Source organism: Micromesistius poutassou (genome assembly GCF_964030765.1).
Source record: "Micromesistius poutassou genome assembly, chromosome: 12".
Taxonomy (NCBI): Eukaryota; Metazoa; Chordata; class Actinopteri; order Gadiformes; family Gadidae; genus Micromesistius; species Micromesistius poutassou.
This window is the reverse complement of record NC_140282.1, coordinates 11,469,570-11,487,069: the sequence shown is the minus strand read 5'-3', so window position 1 is coordinate 11,487,069 and position 17,500 is coordinate 11,469,570. Positions and strand designations below refer to the sequence as shown.

The 17,500-nt window shown below is 47.2% G+C and overlaps 1 protein-coding gene across 1 annotated transcript in view; it reads left to right on the top strand.

The window, feature by feature from the left end:
- The window catches only part of adamtsl3 (ADAMTS-like 3), a 133,128-nt gene that overhangs the window by 46,563 nt on the left and 69,065 nt on the right, over nt 1-17,500 (top strand). Inside the window, exons 4-6 of the mRNA XM_084475755.1 lie at nt 8,061-8,188; nt 14,273-14,318; nt 16,357-16,596. Of these exons, the coding sequence (XP_084331881.1) occupies nt 8,061-8,188; nt 14,273-14,318; nt 16,357-16,596 (414 nt within the window). The remainder of the gene's footprint in view (nt 1-8,060; nt 8,189-14,272; nt 14,319-16,356; nt 16,597-17,500) is intronic.

Below are 17,500 nucleotides of genomic sequence, written 5' to 3'. Positions count from 1 at the left end.
TGGTTATGGCTTTAATGAAGGATTGCTCTCATTTCTGTACTGTTTCCTCCCCGACTGGCAGCAGCAACTCAATATTTAATGGTGTTTTTTGATGGATTATTGTTGTTCGTGTGCACTTTCATGTAAATGCAAAGATATTTTGGTGAGTTCTTGCAAGCATGTGCTTGTATGTGTGTGTGTGTGTGTGTGTGTGTGTGTGTGTGTGTGTGTGTGTGGGTGTGGGTGTGGGTGTGTGTGTTTCCTAGACAATATTGGAACTTAAAGGTCTCTTGCTAGCTATTTCGATAACTGAATCTAAGAAACCAGGACGAAGCTTAGAGAGTGTGTGTGTGTGTGTGTGTGTGTGTGTGTGTGTTTGTGAGAGGCTGTGTGTGTGTGTGTGTGTGTGTGTGTGTTTGTGTGTGAGGCGGTGTGTGTTTGATGGCTTGCTTGACAGTCGTGTCTATGTGGGAATGTTGTGTATGAGTCTTTGTGTGATTGTTGTGTGTGTGCGTTTTCTTGGAGGATAGTTGTGTGTGTGTCCTGAAGTGATCTGTGTGTGTGTATGTGTGTGTGTGTGTGTGTGTGTGTGTGTGTGTGTTTCCTTGTGTGATCCGTCTTTGTGCTTTGTGTTTGTGTGTGTTTGTGTGTGTGTGTGTGTGTGTGTGTGTCCTTGAGTGAATGTGTTGCTCTTTTGGTGCCTATCAGCCCAAGTAATGAGGCCGTCTCTTTCATCAGAGCAGCTCGAAGCAGCGGCACTAGCCTAGGATGAGAGGGGAGTCTGCTCCGTAACAGACAGCAGATCAGGCCGGAGGAGGACTCCCGGTGGGGACATTTCACTGTTCAAGGGACCTAATGCTGAGCTTCTTTGGAGCCTAAGTGGGTATTGAACACCACCACCCCAAGCTATTGCTACCCAACCAACTAAATACCATATTTATATATTCATGTCATTGACTTTTGTGTGAGTCTATTATTTTTTGCGCTCTTAAGCTTTGAATGAATTGTCATTTCCATTAAAGGCTGTTACCACTGCTAGCATTTAGGGCTTATAGTGGACTGGCAAAGGCAGTGCTGGCACTATTAAGTGATTATGGAAAAATCTTCAAAAGTATACTCGACTTCTGCTCATACTGTAGCAATGTCAGCCATTGACTGTATAGAACCCCCCTATAAGTTTTTGAGTTGTTATTTGAAAGCAAAAGTTGGCTTCATGTTGGTGCCATGGGGAAACCAGAAAAATGTGACAAAAATGTGACAAACTCCACACGTGGCGAACGGCATGACGTCCTCATTGAAGTATTTTTAGTGCTGCTCAGGGTTTTCCCTCTTTGGCCTCTATCCTACTGCTCCAGCCTATTGCGAAGCAAGTCAGCAGCGATTGTAAAAAGTGCACCTTCAGGCACTTCCAAATCGCTCAGCTATGATGGCTGCCACTTGATTAAAACCCACATTCATTTCCAGTGTCATTAACATCGACATGTGACATTTTCCACAGCAGCTGATTAAACAGAACACTGTTGCAGAACATTATTTACAATTTCAACCACGCAGTCATGCATTAACAGATAGCCTTCTCGCTAATCCAGATCACCAACCATCATCGTAGCTTGCACGTTGTTCCGTCGGTTTCCCCTATCGAGGTATCTTCTGTTTTATGGTGAGGGCAATGGCCAGCTCGTGTTTGAGTAGCAAATGCACAACTAGGGGCTAAGGGCGAACAGAATATGTCACGCTTTTGCCCTCTCTGCTTCTTTCCGAGCTGCTATCGCTGTCAGGAGCCGTGCTAACAAGCAGTCGTCCGTCTAGCTAGTGTGTTACTGATGAACATCGCTGGCAGCAGCTCTCACAGGGCCGTGCTCTAAGATTTTTTAAGGGCCCCGCCACCACCCAGTACGAGGCCTCCGGTTCAATTAGCCAAGGAATGAGCCTAATGGCTTGTAATGAGTCCAAAGTCAAGTATTCTTAAGGAAAGGGATTTAACAGGTCAGGATGTGGAACATTCTGGGTTGCTATTTTTCTTTTTTCTTCTTTTTAACATTATCCAACAAGACAGCAGCATTCCACCATCTGCTGAATGCATCAAAGTAAATGTAGTAAATATATACAATGTGTTGATGATAATATAGTATAAACTTTTCATAATATCTGCCAAATGTCTAAATGTAAATGTTGATGCATGCAATGTAATCCTTGTCTTTTTCAGATACTAACCAAAATGCACATTTTGAATATATTTGAAAACAACCAGGAAGCTTGAAAGCAAAACTGTATTTTTCAGTGACCAAACCATGATGCATATTGTAATCACAACACAGATGCATCAGAATGGTGAATTCACTTACGAATAAACCATTCCTGGCCACTTGGACTGAGCAAATTCTGATCTGCCTATTCACAGTATTGTGTTACACACACACACACACACACACACACACACACACACACACAGGTGTGCACACACAAACACACACCAAATAAAAATTAGCATTTGTTATCATCCAATTAGTAAGACCTGTAAATCAATGTGCAGAATGCGAGCTACACTCCCTCGCATCTGGAGCAAGATGTAACCATCTCATTTCAAGCAAAACAAGTGATGCAAGTTCATTTGACTATTCCGACACTCTTGTGAAACATAAACCTGCACCGACTTCACAGGGAATTGGCACCGTGTTTCACATCTCTCTGGCACAGACGTGAAACTTGGGAAACCGACCGACATGAACAGATAAAGAATCAAAGCAGGTTGAACGCGATCCGTGCTAATCGTACCTCTCTACACCCGACCCCCCTCCTGCGTATTGACGGGGCTGGGTGGGTCATCTGTCGGAGTCGGAGAAACAAATTGCTGATTGCGGAGCTGTACGGAAATCGGCACACAATAGGCCTCCCCTCTCCCCTCTCCCCTCTCCCCTCTCCCACACACACACACACACATCCCCCCCCAACCCCCGCCCCCCCCCCCCCCCGTGGCTCCGGCCCCTGTCTGGCTGGCGAGGCTGCCCCAGCAGACCCTGCTCATCAGTCCCATGTTGTTACTGCTGGAGGTGGCCAGGGCGGCCGGCCCACTGAGCCCCCACAACAAAAGGTGGTTTCATCCTATTAGCCCAGCAGCTAACGCGCCTAATTCCCTCCAGAGGTTCTGGCTCGGCGCTAGAGGTCAGACTACCCCGAGTATGTGTGTGTGTGTGTGTGTGTGTGTCTGTGTGTGTGTGTTTTGGTGTGTTTGTGTGTGTGTGTGTGTGTGTGTGCGTGTGTGTGTGTGTGTGTGTGTGTGTGTGTGTGTGCATGTGTGCGTGTGTGCTGAGGCGTGTGTGTGTGGGTGCGTTCCAATAACAGCAGGGCGGAGACCAACTCTGAATATCAGGGGTAAGAGAGAGAGACACAGAGGGGAGACAGAAGAAGTCAGACAGGGGCAAGACAGGGAGGGGGAAGAAGAGAACGGGACACACACACAGGTGGAAAGAGAGAGAGACACAGAGAGGGGGACCGTGTGAGAGAGACGCAGAGAGAGTGGGTGGAGAGAGCTCAGAGGTCAGTGAGCGAGAGCTACCTCCAGTTCACCAGTCATAAATAACACTGTCAGATCAATTAACAAATGAGCCCCAGCACCGCGGGCTCACTGACTGACGGCTTCTACTGTGGTTAGCTTTAGAGTCGCTCCCGGAGAAACCATTTTTGTTTTCGTGCCCTTTCATTTTGAATGCTTTAAAAGGTGAGCTTTGACTCTAGTTTCAGATTGCACACAGGGCGTTGAAGGGACGGATTTAGGCTCAGTTAGTCCATGAATACCTTTTGTAACCCTTATGACACACACACACACACATACACACACACTCATGCACATTCCAGAGCACACACACACATACATACACACACACACACACACACACACACACACACACACGTACACATGCAAATACACAGACACATACACTCACACATACATGTACACATAGACATAAAAATACACATTCACCTACACACATACATTCAGACACACACACCCACATTCACAAGCACGTATACACACACATACACATACCTATACACACCTAAACACACACATACATACACACACACACACACACACACACACACACACACACACACAGAGTAGGGTTTTTCTGTCTGGCACCGCAGGGTCTGCTGTGACATCACTGCCCTGAGGGGATGCCAATTTTCCTATAGTTGGTGACAGAAAGCCAGGAAAAGAATCTGTTCTCTCTCTGTCTCTCGGTCTATCTCATTGTTTCTCACTCTCTCTATCTGTCTAGCTATCCTTCTTTCCTCCCCCTCTCTTCCCTTTGGAACTTTTTTAAATGCGATCACACGGTCGGTAGGTGAACGCCTAAGAGTAGGGATGTGTTCAGGATGGGGGCGGGGCCTGGGATGAGTCTATCATGGTGGGAGATCTTTGAGCCTGATCCCTTCCACGAGCAGGACTTGCCTCGCCAAAGCACCACCAGAACCACCTCATCCAGCCAGCACCTCCTCATCCACCACCACCACCACCAACACCTCCGCTACCACCAGTACAACCATCATCTCCTCCACCAATACCACTACCACCACCACCACCTCCTCTTCTACCACCACCACCACCAACACCTCCGCTACCAGTACAACCATCACCTCCTCCACCAATACCACTACCACCACCACCACCTCCTCTTCTACCACCACCACCACCAACACCTCCGCTACCACCACTACAACCATCACCTCCTCCACCAATACCACTACCACCACCACCACCTCCTCTTCTACCACCACCACCACCAACACCTCCGCTACCACCACTACAACCATCACCTCCTCCACCAATACCACTACCACCACCTTCTCCACCCACCACCACCACCACCACCACTACAACCACCACCTCCTCCACCAATACCACTACCACCACCACCACCTCCTCATCCACCACCACCACCACCAACACCTCCGCTACCACCATTACAACCATCACCTCCTCCACCAATACCACTACCACCACCACCACCTTCTCCACCCACCACCACCACCACTACAACCACCACCTCCTCCACCAATACCACTACCACCACCACCTCCTCATCCACCACCACTACTGCCAACACCTCCGCTACCACCACTACAACCATCACCTCCTCCACCAATACCACTACCACCACCACCACCACCTTCTCCACCCACCACCACCACCACCACTTCAACCACCACCTCCTCCACCAATACCACTACCACCACCACCACCTCCTCATCCACCACCACTACCGCCAACACCTCCGCTACCACCACTTCAACCACCACCTCCTCCACCAATACCACTACCACCACCACCACCTTCTCCACCCACCACCACAACCACCACCTCCTCCACCAATACCACTACCACCACCACCACCTCCTCATCCACCACCACTACCGCCAACACCTCCGCTACCACCACTTCAACCACCACCTCCTCCACCAATACCACTACCACCACCACCACCTTCTCCACCCACCACCACCACCACTACAACCACCACCTCCTCCACCAATACCACTACCACCACCACCTCCTCATCCACCACCACTACTGCCAACACCTCCGCTACCACCACTACAACCATCACCTCCTCCACCAATACCACTACCACCACCACCACCACCTTCTCCACCCATCACCACCACCACCACTTCAACCACCACCTCCTCCACCAATACCACTACCACCACCACCACCTCCTCATCCACCACCACTACCGCCAACACCTCCGCTACCACCACTTCAACCACCACCTCCTCCACCAATACCACTACCACCACCACCACCTTCTCCACCCACCACCACAACCACCACCTCCTCCACCAATACCACTACCACCACCACCACCTCCTCATCCACCACCACTACCGCCAACACCTCCGCTACCACCACTTCAACCACCACCTCCTCCACCAATACCACTACCACCACCACCACCTTCTCCACCCACCACCACCACCACCACTACAACCACCACCTCCTCCACCAATACCACTACCACCACCACCACCTCCTCATCCACCGCAACTACCACCAACACCTCCGCTACCACCACCACCACCACCACCACCACCGCCGCCCCCTAGCACTACCTGGAGAACCTCCTCAGCCCCCTCCTCTGTCACCTCCCCCAGACTATGAAGTCATGTCCCTGTTTCAGCAGTCAGGCCGGGGCTTCAAGTGATGGTTCACTTGACCTTTCAGCAGCCAATTCCTCAGTCCAGAGCTAGTCTGCTAGCTAACTGCCTCCCTCCCTCCCTCCCTCCCTCCCTCCCTCCCTCCCTCCCTCCCTCCCCCCCTCACTCCCTTCCCCCCTCCCTCCCTTCCTCCCTCTGTATGCTCCGCAGTCCTGCTGACATTTCCATGCCTGCGAGGAGAATCTACTCTTTCTATGAACTTTATATTATTATTAATCAGTATTTTTTTTTATGTTATTATGCTTTAGTCATTTGTCAGTTAAGTAGACATTTATCTGTGCGTAGTGCAACCTTGTGTTTTCTGTGTGTGTGTGTGTGTGTGGGGGGGGGGGTCGTCTGTCATCCGAGCTACTGGAATAGGTTGTTTTAGTTCACGAATATTTCATAGGTTACAGGATTATCATAATATATATATATATATAATAACAGTGTTCTCTGTTATAAAGACATTAAAGACACTGTTTTGGTTTGGGAGGATCCAGACATGCTTACTTTGTCCTGAGTAGTAGTGATAATATTTTACATGATATCCATATCCATATCCTGTTGAATATTCATCTTTTAGATGCTTTACTAAATCTATATTTCTTGAAGGAGCCAAAGTAATTCCAGGACATTCTGGCCAAGACCATCTGAAGAGTGAGCACGTCCTTCACTTATAATGAGATCAAAAGTGTGTTAAAGGTGAAGCTTGGGATTTCCTGTACAATACGGTCTGTGTTTGAAACGGACGCGCTTTGCTCTGCGTCTGAGAATATACCGGATATCCTAATCCCTTAATGGATCTCCATTCAACAGAAACTTTACAACTGGAGATTGATATTGACATCACGGCACTCAACGTGAGCCTCCCCTCTCTCGTCTATTTCGCTCTCTCTCCCTCATTCTCTCCCTCTCTCTCTCTCTCTCTCTCGCTCTCTCTCTCTCTGTTTTATTTATTTTTTATCAAAGAGTACTTGCTGTTCTGAATAGATCCCCTGTTGCCAACTGGGTCCCAGTGGCCAATGTAATAACAGCAGCCAGTGAAATTACCACAGAAGCACCAATAAACCTATTATCAGGTCCCTCGGGTGAGGTGAGGTGAGGTGGTTTTAAAGCATATTTCTTGCTTCAAATATTTGTTTTTTTATAGTGTTTCATGGCCTAGGAGTATTAAGTTGAAACATGAAAATCAAAATCAAATGTTGAGAGAGGCTTTGGCGTGGCCAGTGTTTCATTAGGCTCAGATGGTTTCATAACATCATCTATACGTCTCGGTTGTAAAGTAAAGAGCACATGTGAAAGCTGCCCAATGTTTTACGGCTCTGGTCTGTATCGCCTACGACTCGACTCTGTTGACAGAAATGTTGAGGATAGAAAGATTCAATTCAGGTAAAATAAAGTTGTCTGTGCAGAAAAGTGTTTTGGTACAAAACATGTTTACTTCCACAATCTTTGGAATTAAACTCTAACTGCATCACACATCAACTTTCTACTTCACTGAACAGAAAATTGACCTTTTCCATTTCTATAAACTGAATTAATGTTGTAACTTCCATTCTCTCTGAGTGGACGGGTTTGTTTATGTTTTTCTGTACTTTCTTTTTATTTTTTGTCTACAGTTTGTGTTGTTCTTGTCGTCTGCATTTTTTTGTGTTGTTCGTGTTTGTCTATTTTTGTTTGTTGTTTTGTTGTTGCGTTGTTACGTCGGTCCGGGTCCATGTTGTTGTGTTCTTTGCTTTGTTCTTTGTTTTTCGTGTTGTGTGTGTTATTTGTCTCGTGTTTGTGTTGTTGTTTGCATTGTTTGTGTTTTCGTATGCGAGTTCTTTGTCTTGTGTTTGTATTGTTGTATTGACTGTGTTGTTCATGTTGTTTTGCTCCAGGCGTCCAGGACCACCCGTTCAGACGAGGACAGTGACCTGGGATGGGACGCCTGGGGGCCGTGGAGTGACTGCTCGCGGACCTGTGGGGGCGGGGCGTCCTACTCGCTGCGCCGCTGCCTCAACGGAGGGTAAGTCCTTCACCTAACGGGTCCCCTGTTTTAGGGCTGGTCCATTGATCCATCAGCAGACATCCGGGTAGACACTCCCGCTTGGGATGTGACTAAAAGGTGGATTTTGATTTGGCTTGTACTCACTCGTCCGTTACTCAAGTCACGTGGCAGAGGTACAATAGCATTTAACTGACTATTTGATCCAAAATGACTTGCAGTGAGTTTCATATAATTAAGGAGCAGGTTGGGGTTAGGCATCTAGCTTGAGGGTGCTTACCAGCAGACTGCAGACGTTGGAGTTTGAACCCACAACCTTTTCGGATAGGAGTGCAAACATCAATATCATGTTTTGTAATGTATCAAGTCTACCCTGTCGCTTACCAGGTTTATAAATAAGATCAAATTAAGGTTTGCTTCAGACCAGGTAGCACTACTCTGTCGCAACATGAACACATTCTTTTAATAGTTTAGTCTGGGTCTGTTTAACATTTTAAATTGGTATTTTCACATTTTTTTCATGAGAAAATGTTGTTCAAAGCCCATTCTAACAGAATCAATTGCTGTTTTGTAAATATGCAATCTTAATTTAATGGTACATGCTGAGTTAGATGCCCGATAGACAGAATCTGTTTACAAATATTGTTCACTCACACAGATATTGAAGAAACCATTCTTATTAGGACAAAAACACCGGTGACATCCTCACGTCAATTTCTTCTAGCCTTAAATGATCAGGAAATATAGACCAAAAATGCATGTGGCGGTCCATTCAAACATTCTCTTTCATAACTTATATTCTCACCTAAGAATCGGACTGATGCCTATCCCTTTCTGCTGCCTCTGTGTCAGCCAATTTTCATTTTAGACTGCTCCTTGCTCCTTTCTGGGCAATCACAGCATCTTTTCAGTGATTGTCAAAGACAATGAAACAAACATAGAGTTGGGACCTATCCTTTTGATTGTTTATTTTCAAATACTTGCTCTCTTCTGCTCTTTTCAGCTCTCTGTCTCTCCTCTCCACACGCTCTTATTTTACCTACAGAACCTTTCAAACTAATAAATAAAGGCAAATGGAAAGACAGAAAGAGTGCAAAAAGGATAAACAGAAAGAGAGGAGGGATGGATTTGGCAGTGAAAGCATGACACAGACCAGACGTGCGCTCCATGTGGACGAACAAGTGCGAGTCGGGGAGCGAGGGGAGGGACGGGGAACCCCCCAGAGAAGCTGGTCTGGGTCAGGAGGAGGACGCTGTCCACCAGACTTCCCTCACACTGCTAAACGCATCAGCAGGGAGGAGGAGGGCCCACCGGGAAGAGAAAGAGAGAGCGAGAGAGAGAGAGAGAGAGACGTTGAGAGAGAGTTAGTTTAAATCATTTATTTTGAACAAGGCCCGTTCTTGGTGTCGCTCAGTTGATGCCCATGGCTTAGAGATTCTGTCGCCTCGCCGCGAATGCTAATCCTGCCACTAACGCTGCTTCTAATGCTAACGCTAACACTGCTGCTAATACAGCTTCTACCGCTTATGCTGCTTCGAATGCTAACACTGCTTCCAACGCCAACGCGGCGTCTAACACTTACGCTGCTTCTACCGCTAATACAGCTTCTACCACTAACGCTGCTTCGACCGCTAACGCTGCTTCGACCGCTAACGCTGCTTCGACCGCTAACGCTGCTTCTACCGCTAACGCTGCTTCGACCACTAACGCTGCTTCTACCGCTAATGCTGCTGCTTCTATACCGCTAACACTAACACTGCTGCTGCAGCTAATGCTGCTCCTAGCGCTAACAAAGCTACTTACGCTCACGCTGCTTCTAGCGCTAACTCTGCTGCTGCTGTTGCCACGGACACGGCTGCTCACTGCCACCGCTTGTTCAGGAAGTGTGACGGTTTGCAGACTGCAACTGTCTGTTAACAACACACCCCCTCCCCCCCTCCCGACAACACCTTCCGTCTTCATTTGTTTCTATTCCGTCGGACAGCGTGCCAAGTCGCTGGTCAACCATGAGCGAGGTGCGGGGAAACTCCTGAGCCATGGCTGCCAAAAGCCTTCAGTAACAACGGCTTTTACGGCCAGCATTTAAAATGCAATCAAACACACGTTAAACATAACACACAGGGCCTTGTTAAAGCCGGGGCTCATTGGCAGCTCCCGGCTCATGGAATATGGATTTGCCATCTTTTTTTAGTTACTGGAGAAAAACAATGGTAACATGAAAGGCCTACTCCACAGGGTATAGAAGCCTTTAGAGTTAGCATTTGATTGTGCATTTTGCCGTATTCGAATGCTAACTCTTACCTCCCGCTGTCGCAGTTACCAGATCTGAGGTGCAGTTGTGCGTCGGAAAAAAAGGCGCTTACATTACAAACTATTTCATCATAATTGTTTTTCTGTTTCCTTCCAGCGCTCTGACGTCCCAGCCCCTGTGTATCGTACACACCCGGGTTCCTTTAGAAGGAGCTTTCTAATGGCTTGCATCAACACTCATTCCCTCCTCTAGAGCTGCACAACAATCTTCGGAGGAAGCATCTCGCTCTGTGATGCTAATTCAAAGCTACATATTTAGCCAGGTCCCCCTCCTCTTCCCCATGCATCCCACCTCACCGTTTGATGTTTGATGAGGCCTCGGCCCCTGAGAGAGAGAGAGAGAGAGAGAGAGAGAGAGAGAGAGAGAGAGAGAGAGAGAGAGAGAGAGAGAGAGGGCCTAAAGACGCTCAGTTCAGTTCCAGCTTAGTGAGACAGGAGGAGGAGGTGGAGGAGGTAGAGGAGGAGGGGAGAGGGCCCCTGGTGGCCCCTAACCTCCGCTGGGAGCTTGCAGCGTCTGGAAGTGATCTGGGCCCTGATTTGTTCAGACTTCCTCCGCGCTGGGACATTCACACTCCAGCTATTAGAGGGAGGAAACAAATGTTGCTGGCGCACCTGCTGCAGCCTTCTGGGATGGGGACTGTGTGTGAGCTGGGGAGCGAGAGAGGGTGTGTGTGTGTGTGTGTGTGTGTGTGTGTGTGTGTGTGCATGTTTGTGAGTGTGTGTGTGTGTTTGTGTGTGTGTGTGTGTGTGTGTGTGTGTGGGTGTGTGTGTGTGTGTGTGCTATCATTGATTGTGTGCATGTTTGTGTGTGTGTGTTATCGTTGATTGTGTGCATGTGTGTCTGCTTTCGTGTGTGTCCCTGTGAGTTATCGTTTAACGACTAAATGTCGTTATGTGTCCGTGTGTGTGTGAATATGTAATATCATTGATTTGTTGGTGTGTGGGGGTTTTATCATTCTGTTTTGTGTGTGTGTGTGGGGTTGGTGTTTGTCATGTTTCGTGGAAGTATGTGTAGAAAAGAAAGAGGGGAAACAAAAAGAGAAAGAGAGAGATGACACCACACTGCTCTCTCTCTCTCTCTCTCTCTCTATCGCTCTCTCTTTAACACCCACACCCACACACACACACACACACACACACACCCCCACACACACACACACACACACACAGGGATAAGCAGAGAGGGAGAGTTAAGTGTGTCTGGCGCTCTTTATTTTTTCAACAACGAATACCTCGTGTGTCCTCCTCAGCTGATGGACTCCATGTCCCCCCAGCAGAGGGGCGTCTGAGGCTCTGGCAGAGCTGTTTTGTGTTCTTGGAGCAACACCCCAGAGCCAGGAGGAAACGTCTGCTCCATGGAGAGTGGCCCTGCCTCGCTGTTTCTCATATGCGTTAAATATGGTGGTGGACACAGTCGTGGTCTTTAGCATGCCAAGGCTCACATATGACTATATTTAGTCCGTCATATTGCTGGCACTGCTGGAACTGCTTTGGATTTATTCTTTAGTATTTTGTTTTTATTATCTGTAAAATAACACGTTATAAATCATAAATGTTTTCCTAATATGTATTACTGATTTGGTCCATTACGTTTGGTCCATTAAACTTGTTATTTCTTTTTTAAGGACTTCTGCGTTAATATTACAGGTTAATAGCAAGTCGTTCCACACAAATATTGAAAATGTTTAATCTGGCAATTGGTTTTGTATTTTTGTTTATGGGATAAAAGACTAAATTGTACAGAAGACAGTTTTTTGGTCGAGTTGCCTGTTGGTTTAAAGTCACATCAGCATGTCACATGACCAACTTGGAAACAGTGATTGGGCAGACAGCTCCCCATACATCAATCAGGGCTTGAAGGTTTTTAGAGGGAAAAGGTTAAGGGTCATTTGGAGGGTCATTCCTATTTTGCATATTCATGAATCCTCGCATTCTTAATGAAGGTCATGGTGTCACTGCTGCTATGTTCAGTAATTTACTGAAGAATTACATGAAATATAAAACAAATAAAAGGTTTACAAGCTCATGCTCATATTGCTCCTTTATAACTGCAATATATAATTCCTTATTTTAGCCTTTAACGATGGAGATTGAAGATTTTTTTTAACTTGAGTGGTTTCTACCCCTAGAAATCAATAATCAATAATAATGAAATTGTTTGTTTTGCAGCACAGCCATATTAAATCCATCTCCATGGTAACGGTTTATCACCGCAGCCTCTCATTTGCCATTATTGGCGCTTTACATTAAGTACTCAATACCAGAAGAATGACTCACACACAGACACACACACAAACACACACAGACACACAAACAAAAAATCCCATATCTACCCATACAACATCAAGCCCACATGCACATACTCTGTAAATCATAAATATACACACACACACACACACACACCAACACTTCCCAGACACACACACAGCCATACCCATACTTACTTGCCCACTGAGCCCATACATACAAGCACAAGCGCACCGACGCACACACAGGCTCTCACACACACTCCTTTCTCTGAATTGATTGATGCACATGGATGAGGGGAATGCCATTAATTGGTTCATTAATAAGAGGACCTTCCCAGCTGCGTGGTTTTCCTTGGAGCTGGCTGAATGGCTGCAGTGTGGTCTTCCCACTGCCCTAAATGGAGGATTAGACGAAGCCTTTTTACTGCAGCGCAAACAAGCTGCTACCAGTTTAGACCAATGTTATTCTAAGCCAGCAGTGGATAGGTTTTTTATTTTTTTTTCATCTGCTTACACACACACACACACACACACACACACACACACACACACATGGGCATGCACACACACATGTGTGCATGCATATACTCGCACATGAGAACCTACACACATACAGACATTATACACACAGTTAAACACACACACACACACATACATACACATTCACACAGACACACACCCATACACATACACATCCGCACACACACACACACACACACACAGCTTGGGCGTTGTTATTACTGCTAACAAGGTGGAACGGATTTAACAGCATGTCCACACTGTCGGGGGAGTAGCGGGGTGAGGAGGGGGGGAAAGCAGGGTGAGGAGGGGAGAGTGTGGAGGGGTGAGGAGAGGCGCTTTGCCCTTGCACATATGTCTGTGTGTGTGTGTGTGTGTGTGTGTGTGTGTGTGTGTGTGTGTGTGTGTGCGTGTGCGTGTGTGCGCATCAGAGCCTGCATATAACATCTTCTGGTCTTTGCCAAGTCGGAGCCCAGTGGTGAAGGGCTGAGACAGCTGCTTGTTTGATGAGGTGCGCTCACCCTGACAGGTGTAGGCCGTGCGCAGACGTGCACACCGTGTGTGCACGTGCGCACCCACGTGCACGGATCCACCGGCAGCAGTGAACCTGAGCGCTTTGTGTGTTTGTGTTTGACTGCGAGATTGTCTGCGTCTGTTTTGTGTGTGCGTGTGCACACGTGCGTGCGTCTATTCATTCAAGGTTGTTATAATTATGGATAATGTTACTTTCACATTCGCATATGCTACCCAATGTAATCCATACCGCTCATCAAACACCTGAGCTCGGATAACCACGCTAAGCACCCCAGAGTGAGACAGAAAAGCTTCAGGACGAGTACGGGCGTGAAGCCTCTTCCCCGGCTCTTTTCAAAGTTGCAAATCCTTTTTGCTCGACTCCCATCACTTTATGTGTTGGATGTGTTGTACCACTCAAGCACACCTTGCTCAAACTGTCTTGAGCTGCTTTGTATGTCACTTCTACTCCTTGCCGACACAACACTAAACGTTTTTTTACTTTGCTCCGCAGAAACTGCGAGGGCAAAAACATCCGCTACAAGACCTGCAGCAATACGGTACGTCTAGCAGCTTACCCTCTGCGCCACTCGGTCTGAAGGTCTTTTCAGCATTAAAGAGAAAATGTTATGCTTGGGTAACCCTAATCCCTTTTTCATTTTGAAACCCGTTTATTTTTTTTTTGGTACCAAGACAAATATTACATAATGACAATGATTTAAACGGCTTTTTAAAGGCATTTCTTTGTATAAGGGGTTGTTTTAAAAGCTAATGTTGGTGAAGACTGAGGCGATTCGAGCGGTGCTGGTATTGGCTGCTCTCCTGCTTAAGGAAAGCCACAGATGCTTTCTTTGGGTTTTCTCCGTTGATCTTGACATTCTGGAGCAAAACGGGACCCTCCAACACAGCTGCGTTTCAGCTACCTCACTTAAAGGGAATTAGAATCGGCTGTCAGGAACTCTGCAGTGTACAGACAGGTGATTGTCCAGCCCTTGCTACTGTTTAGTGTGTCAATATGTGAGTGATTGAAGAGAGGGGAAAAGGCATTGAATGATATTAAACATATACACATGCGTATAGAAACGTATTTAGAACGTAGAAACTTAGATGTGTGTATATATATATATATATATATATATATATATATATATATATATACTTCCAGAGAACAGACACTATAGGAAGGAATATAACCCATATTATTGTAATAACTCCACACACACACATACACACACACACACACATGCATGCACGCACGCACGCACGCACACGCACACACAGAAACACTGATGATACCACCAGTGTTTTCATCAATAGGGGATGAGTTCGCCCTCCCTCATGGTTTATTTCTGGCTGTACCCCAGAGTGGCAATGATTTCAGCCATGTCTCTGGGGTGGGGAGAGTGCCCTGGATAATATTTACCACATTGCTCGTCGTCCTTGTTCTCTTTCTCCTCTTCCTCCTCCTCCACCTCCCCCTCTACCTCCTCCACCTCCTCTTCCTCCTCCTCCTCTTCTTTCTCCTCTCTTTCTTCCCCCTCCTCCTCCTCCTCTTCTTCTTCTTCTTACTCCTCCTGCTCCTCCTCCTCCTCCTGCTGCCAGACAGAAGGCAGTGGTGCTGGCAGAGACTCTTGTTTAAGTTAGCTCTCTGCGTTTGGCTGGTCTTCACCAAAGAGCAGGGGTGCTTCAAAGTTGAGCTGGATGACTAACTGGTGTGTGTGTGTGTGTGTGTGTGTGTGTGTGTGTGTGTGTGTGTGTGTGTGTGTGTGTGTGTGTTTGTGTGTGTTTGCGTGTGCTTGTGTGCACATGTGTGTTCATGTGGGTATATGTGCATGCGTGTGTGTGTGTGTGCATGTGTAATGCTCGTAAATGTATGCGTCTTGGCGATAGGTCAGGACGAGTGTGTCCAGGCTCTAAGGATAAGAATTACTGAGTGCTGACAGCCTGTGTTTTTTTTATTTTATTATTGGTCCACATGCAGTTCAACATGGGAGAGCTTCCACAAATACCCCAGACCGAAATAAGTGACCAGTAAAAATCGGCCAAATTGGACAGGCTGTTAGCTTCTTTCCCTCAACCTGAACCACACTTAAACCTTACCTAAGCGTAACTTTCTCCACAGAAAATTACCTAAAGCCTACCACTTATATCTTAATCCACACCTAACCATGTACAGCTGACCTAATCCCTTACTATAATTCTGACCACACAATCTTAATCATACAAGATCATAATACCTAACCATAACAATTTGTAACCCTGTCTGTAACCCAATCATACCCCGATTCCTGCATTCCATAGCCCTTTTAATTAAAAATAATTCTGGGAATCAAACATACAACCACAACCCCCTGAGATAATCATGCTTAAGGTCATGCGATGGCCATCTGCTCTGTTTAGCTCGTGCTGTGGTCGCATATTGACCATGGATGTCCTCCCCTCAGCTCAATATGAGCCTCTATCCCTTCCCTTAGCCCAGAAAAAAAACACCCATCTCCTCCACCACCACCACCACCACCAACCCTACCACCATGTTCTCCAACCCCAGCCCATCTAACCCATCTCATGCCTCCCCTCCCCCCCCCCCACCCTCTGCAGGACTGTCCGGCCGAATCCGGCGACTTCCGTGCCCAGCAGTGCTCGGCCCACAACGACGTCAAGTACCAGGGCTCGGCGCGCGACTGGGTGCCCGTGAGCTATGACCCCTCTGCGCCCTGCGCCCTCCGCTGCCAGGCCAAGGGCAGCAGCAGCCTGGTGGTGGAGCTGGCGCCCAAGGTGCTGGACGGGACCCGATGCCGGAACGACGCTCTGGACATGTGCATCAGTGGCATTTGTCAGGTACCCCCCATTGGGCGACGAGGCGGTGCCAACGCGAACCCACCGCGCTCTGTTAGTGTCAGGATATTGCAGTGCGGTAACGCAGTGAATTGTAAATGGACTGCATTTATATAGCGCTTTTCTAACCAGTAGCCACTCAAAGCGCTATACAACATAGCCTAACATTCACCCATTCATGCAAACATTCACACACCGACGGCGGTGTCAGCCATGCAAGGCAACAGCCAGCTCGTCGCGAGCAGTTAGGGTGAGGCGTCTTGCTCAGGGACACCTCGACAATCAGCTAGGAGGAGCCGGGGATCGAACCAGCATGAAGGTGCTATGTATTTTAATTAATTTTCGGAAGGGAGTTTTTTGACCAAAGCCGGCAAACTATGTAGGTTGATTGGTTTTTCCCTTGCCATGTTTTGCCAATCTAAGTGACATTGGGATTGAGGAAGAAAGAGCTTATTTACAATCTATGGCATTTATTTTTTATCAGGGAACCATGATGAATGTGCAATGCTATACACTGTCTCAAATATGAGGCTACAGTTTGAAAATCACGCAGCCTTCTATGCATGCTGTCAGTCCAATGAATTAATATTGTATGAATGGAAGCAATCAAGGTCACAAAACAGCCAAGGTATACTGAGCCTACTGCTGAACTCCAACAAATGATAAAACCATCTCACCCTAAACACCTCCCCCGCACAGAACATACTAGTCAAACAATCCACAAGGACAGCCTTTTTTGGTCAATACTTTATAGATCGCTTGACGACGTCCTGGATGTCCAACGACCGTAACCACGTCAGATTTTCTTTTATATCATTCCTGAGCCTTGCCATGGCGGTCTTTGTGTCCGGGGGCCAACAGCGTCAAGCAGCACTTGGGAACGCGGGGGTCTCAGAGCTGATGTGCT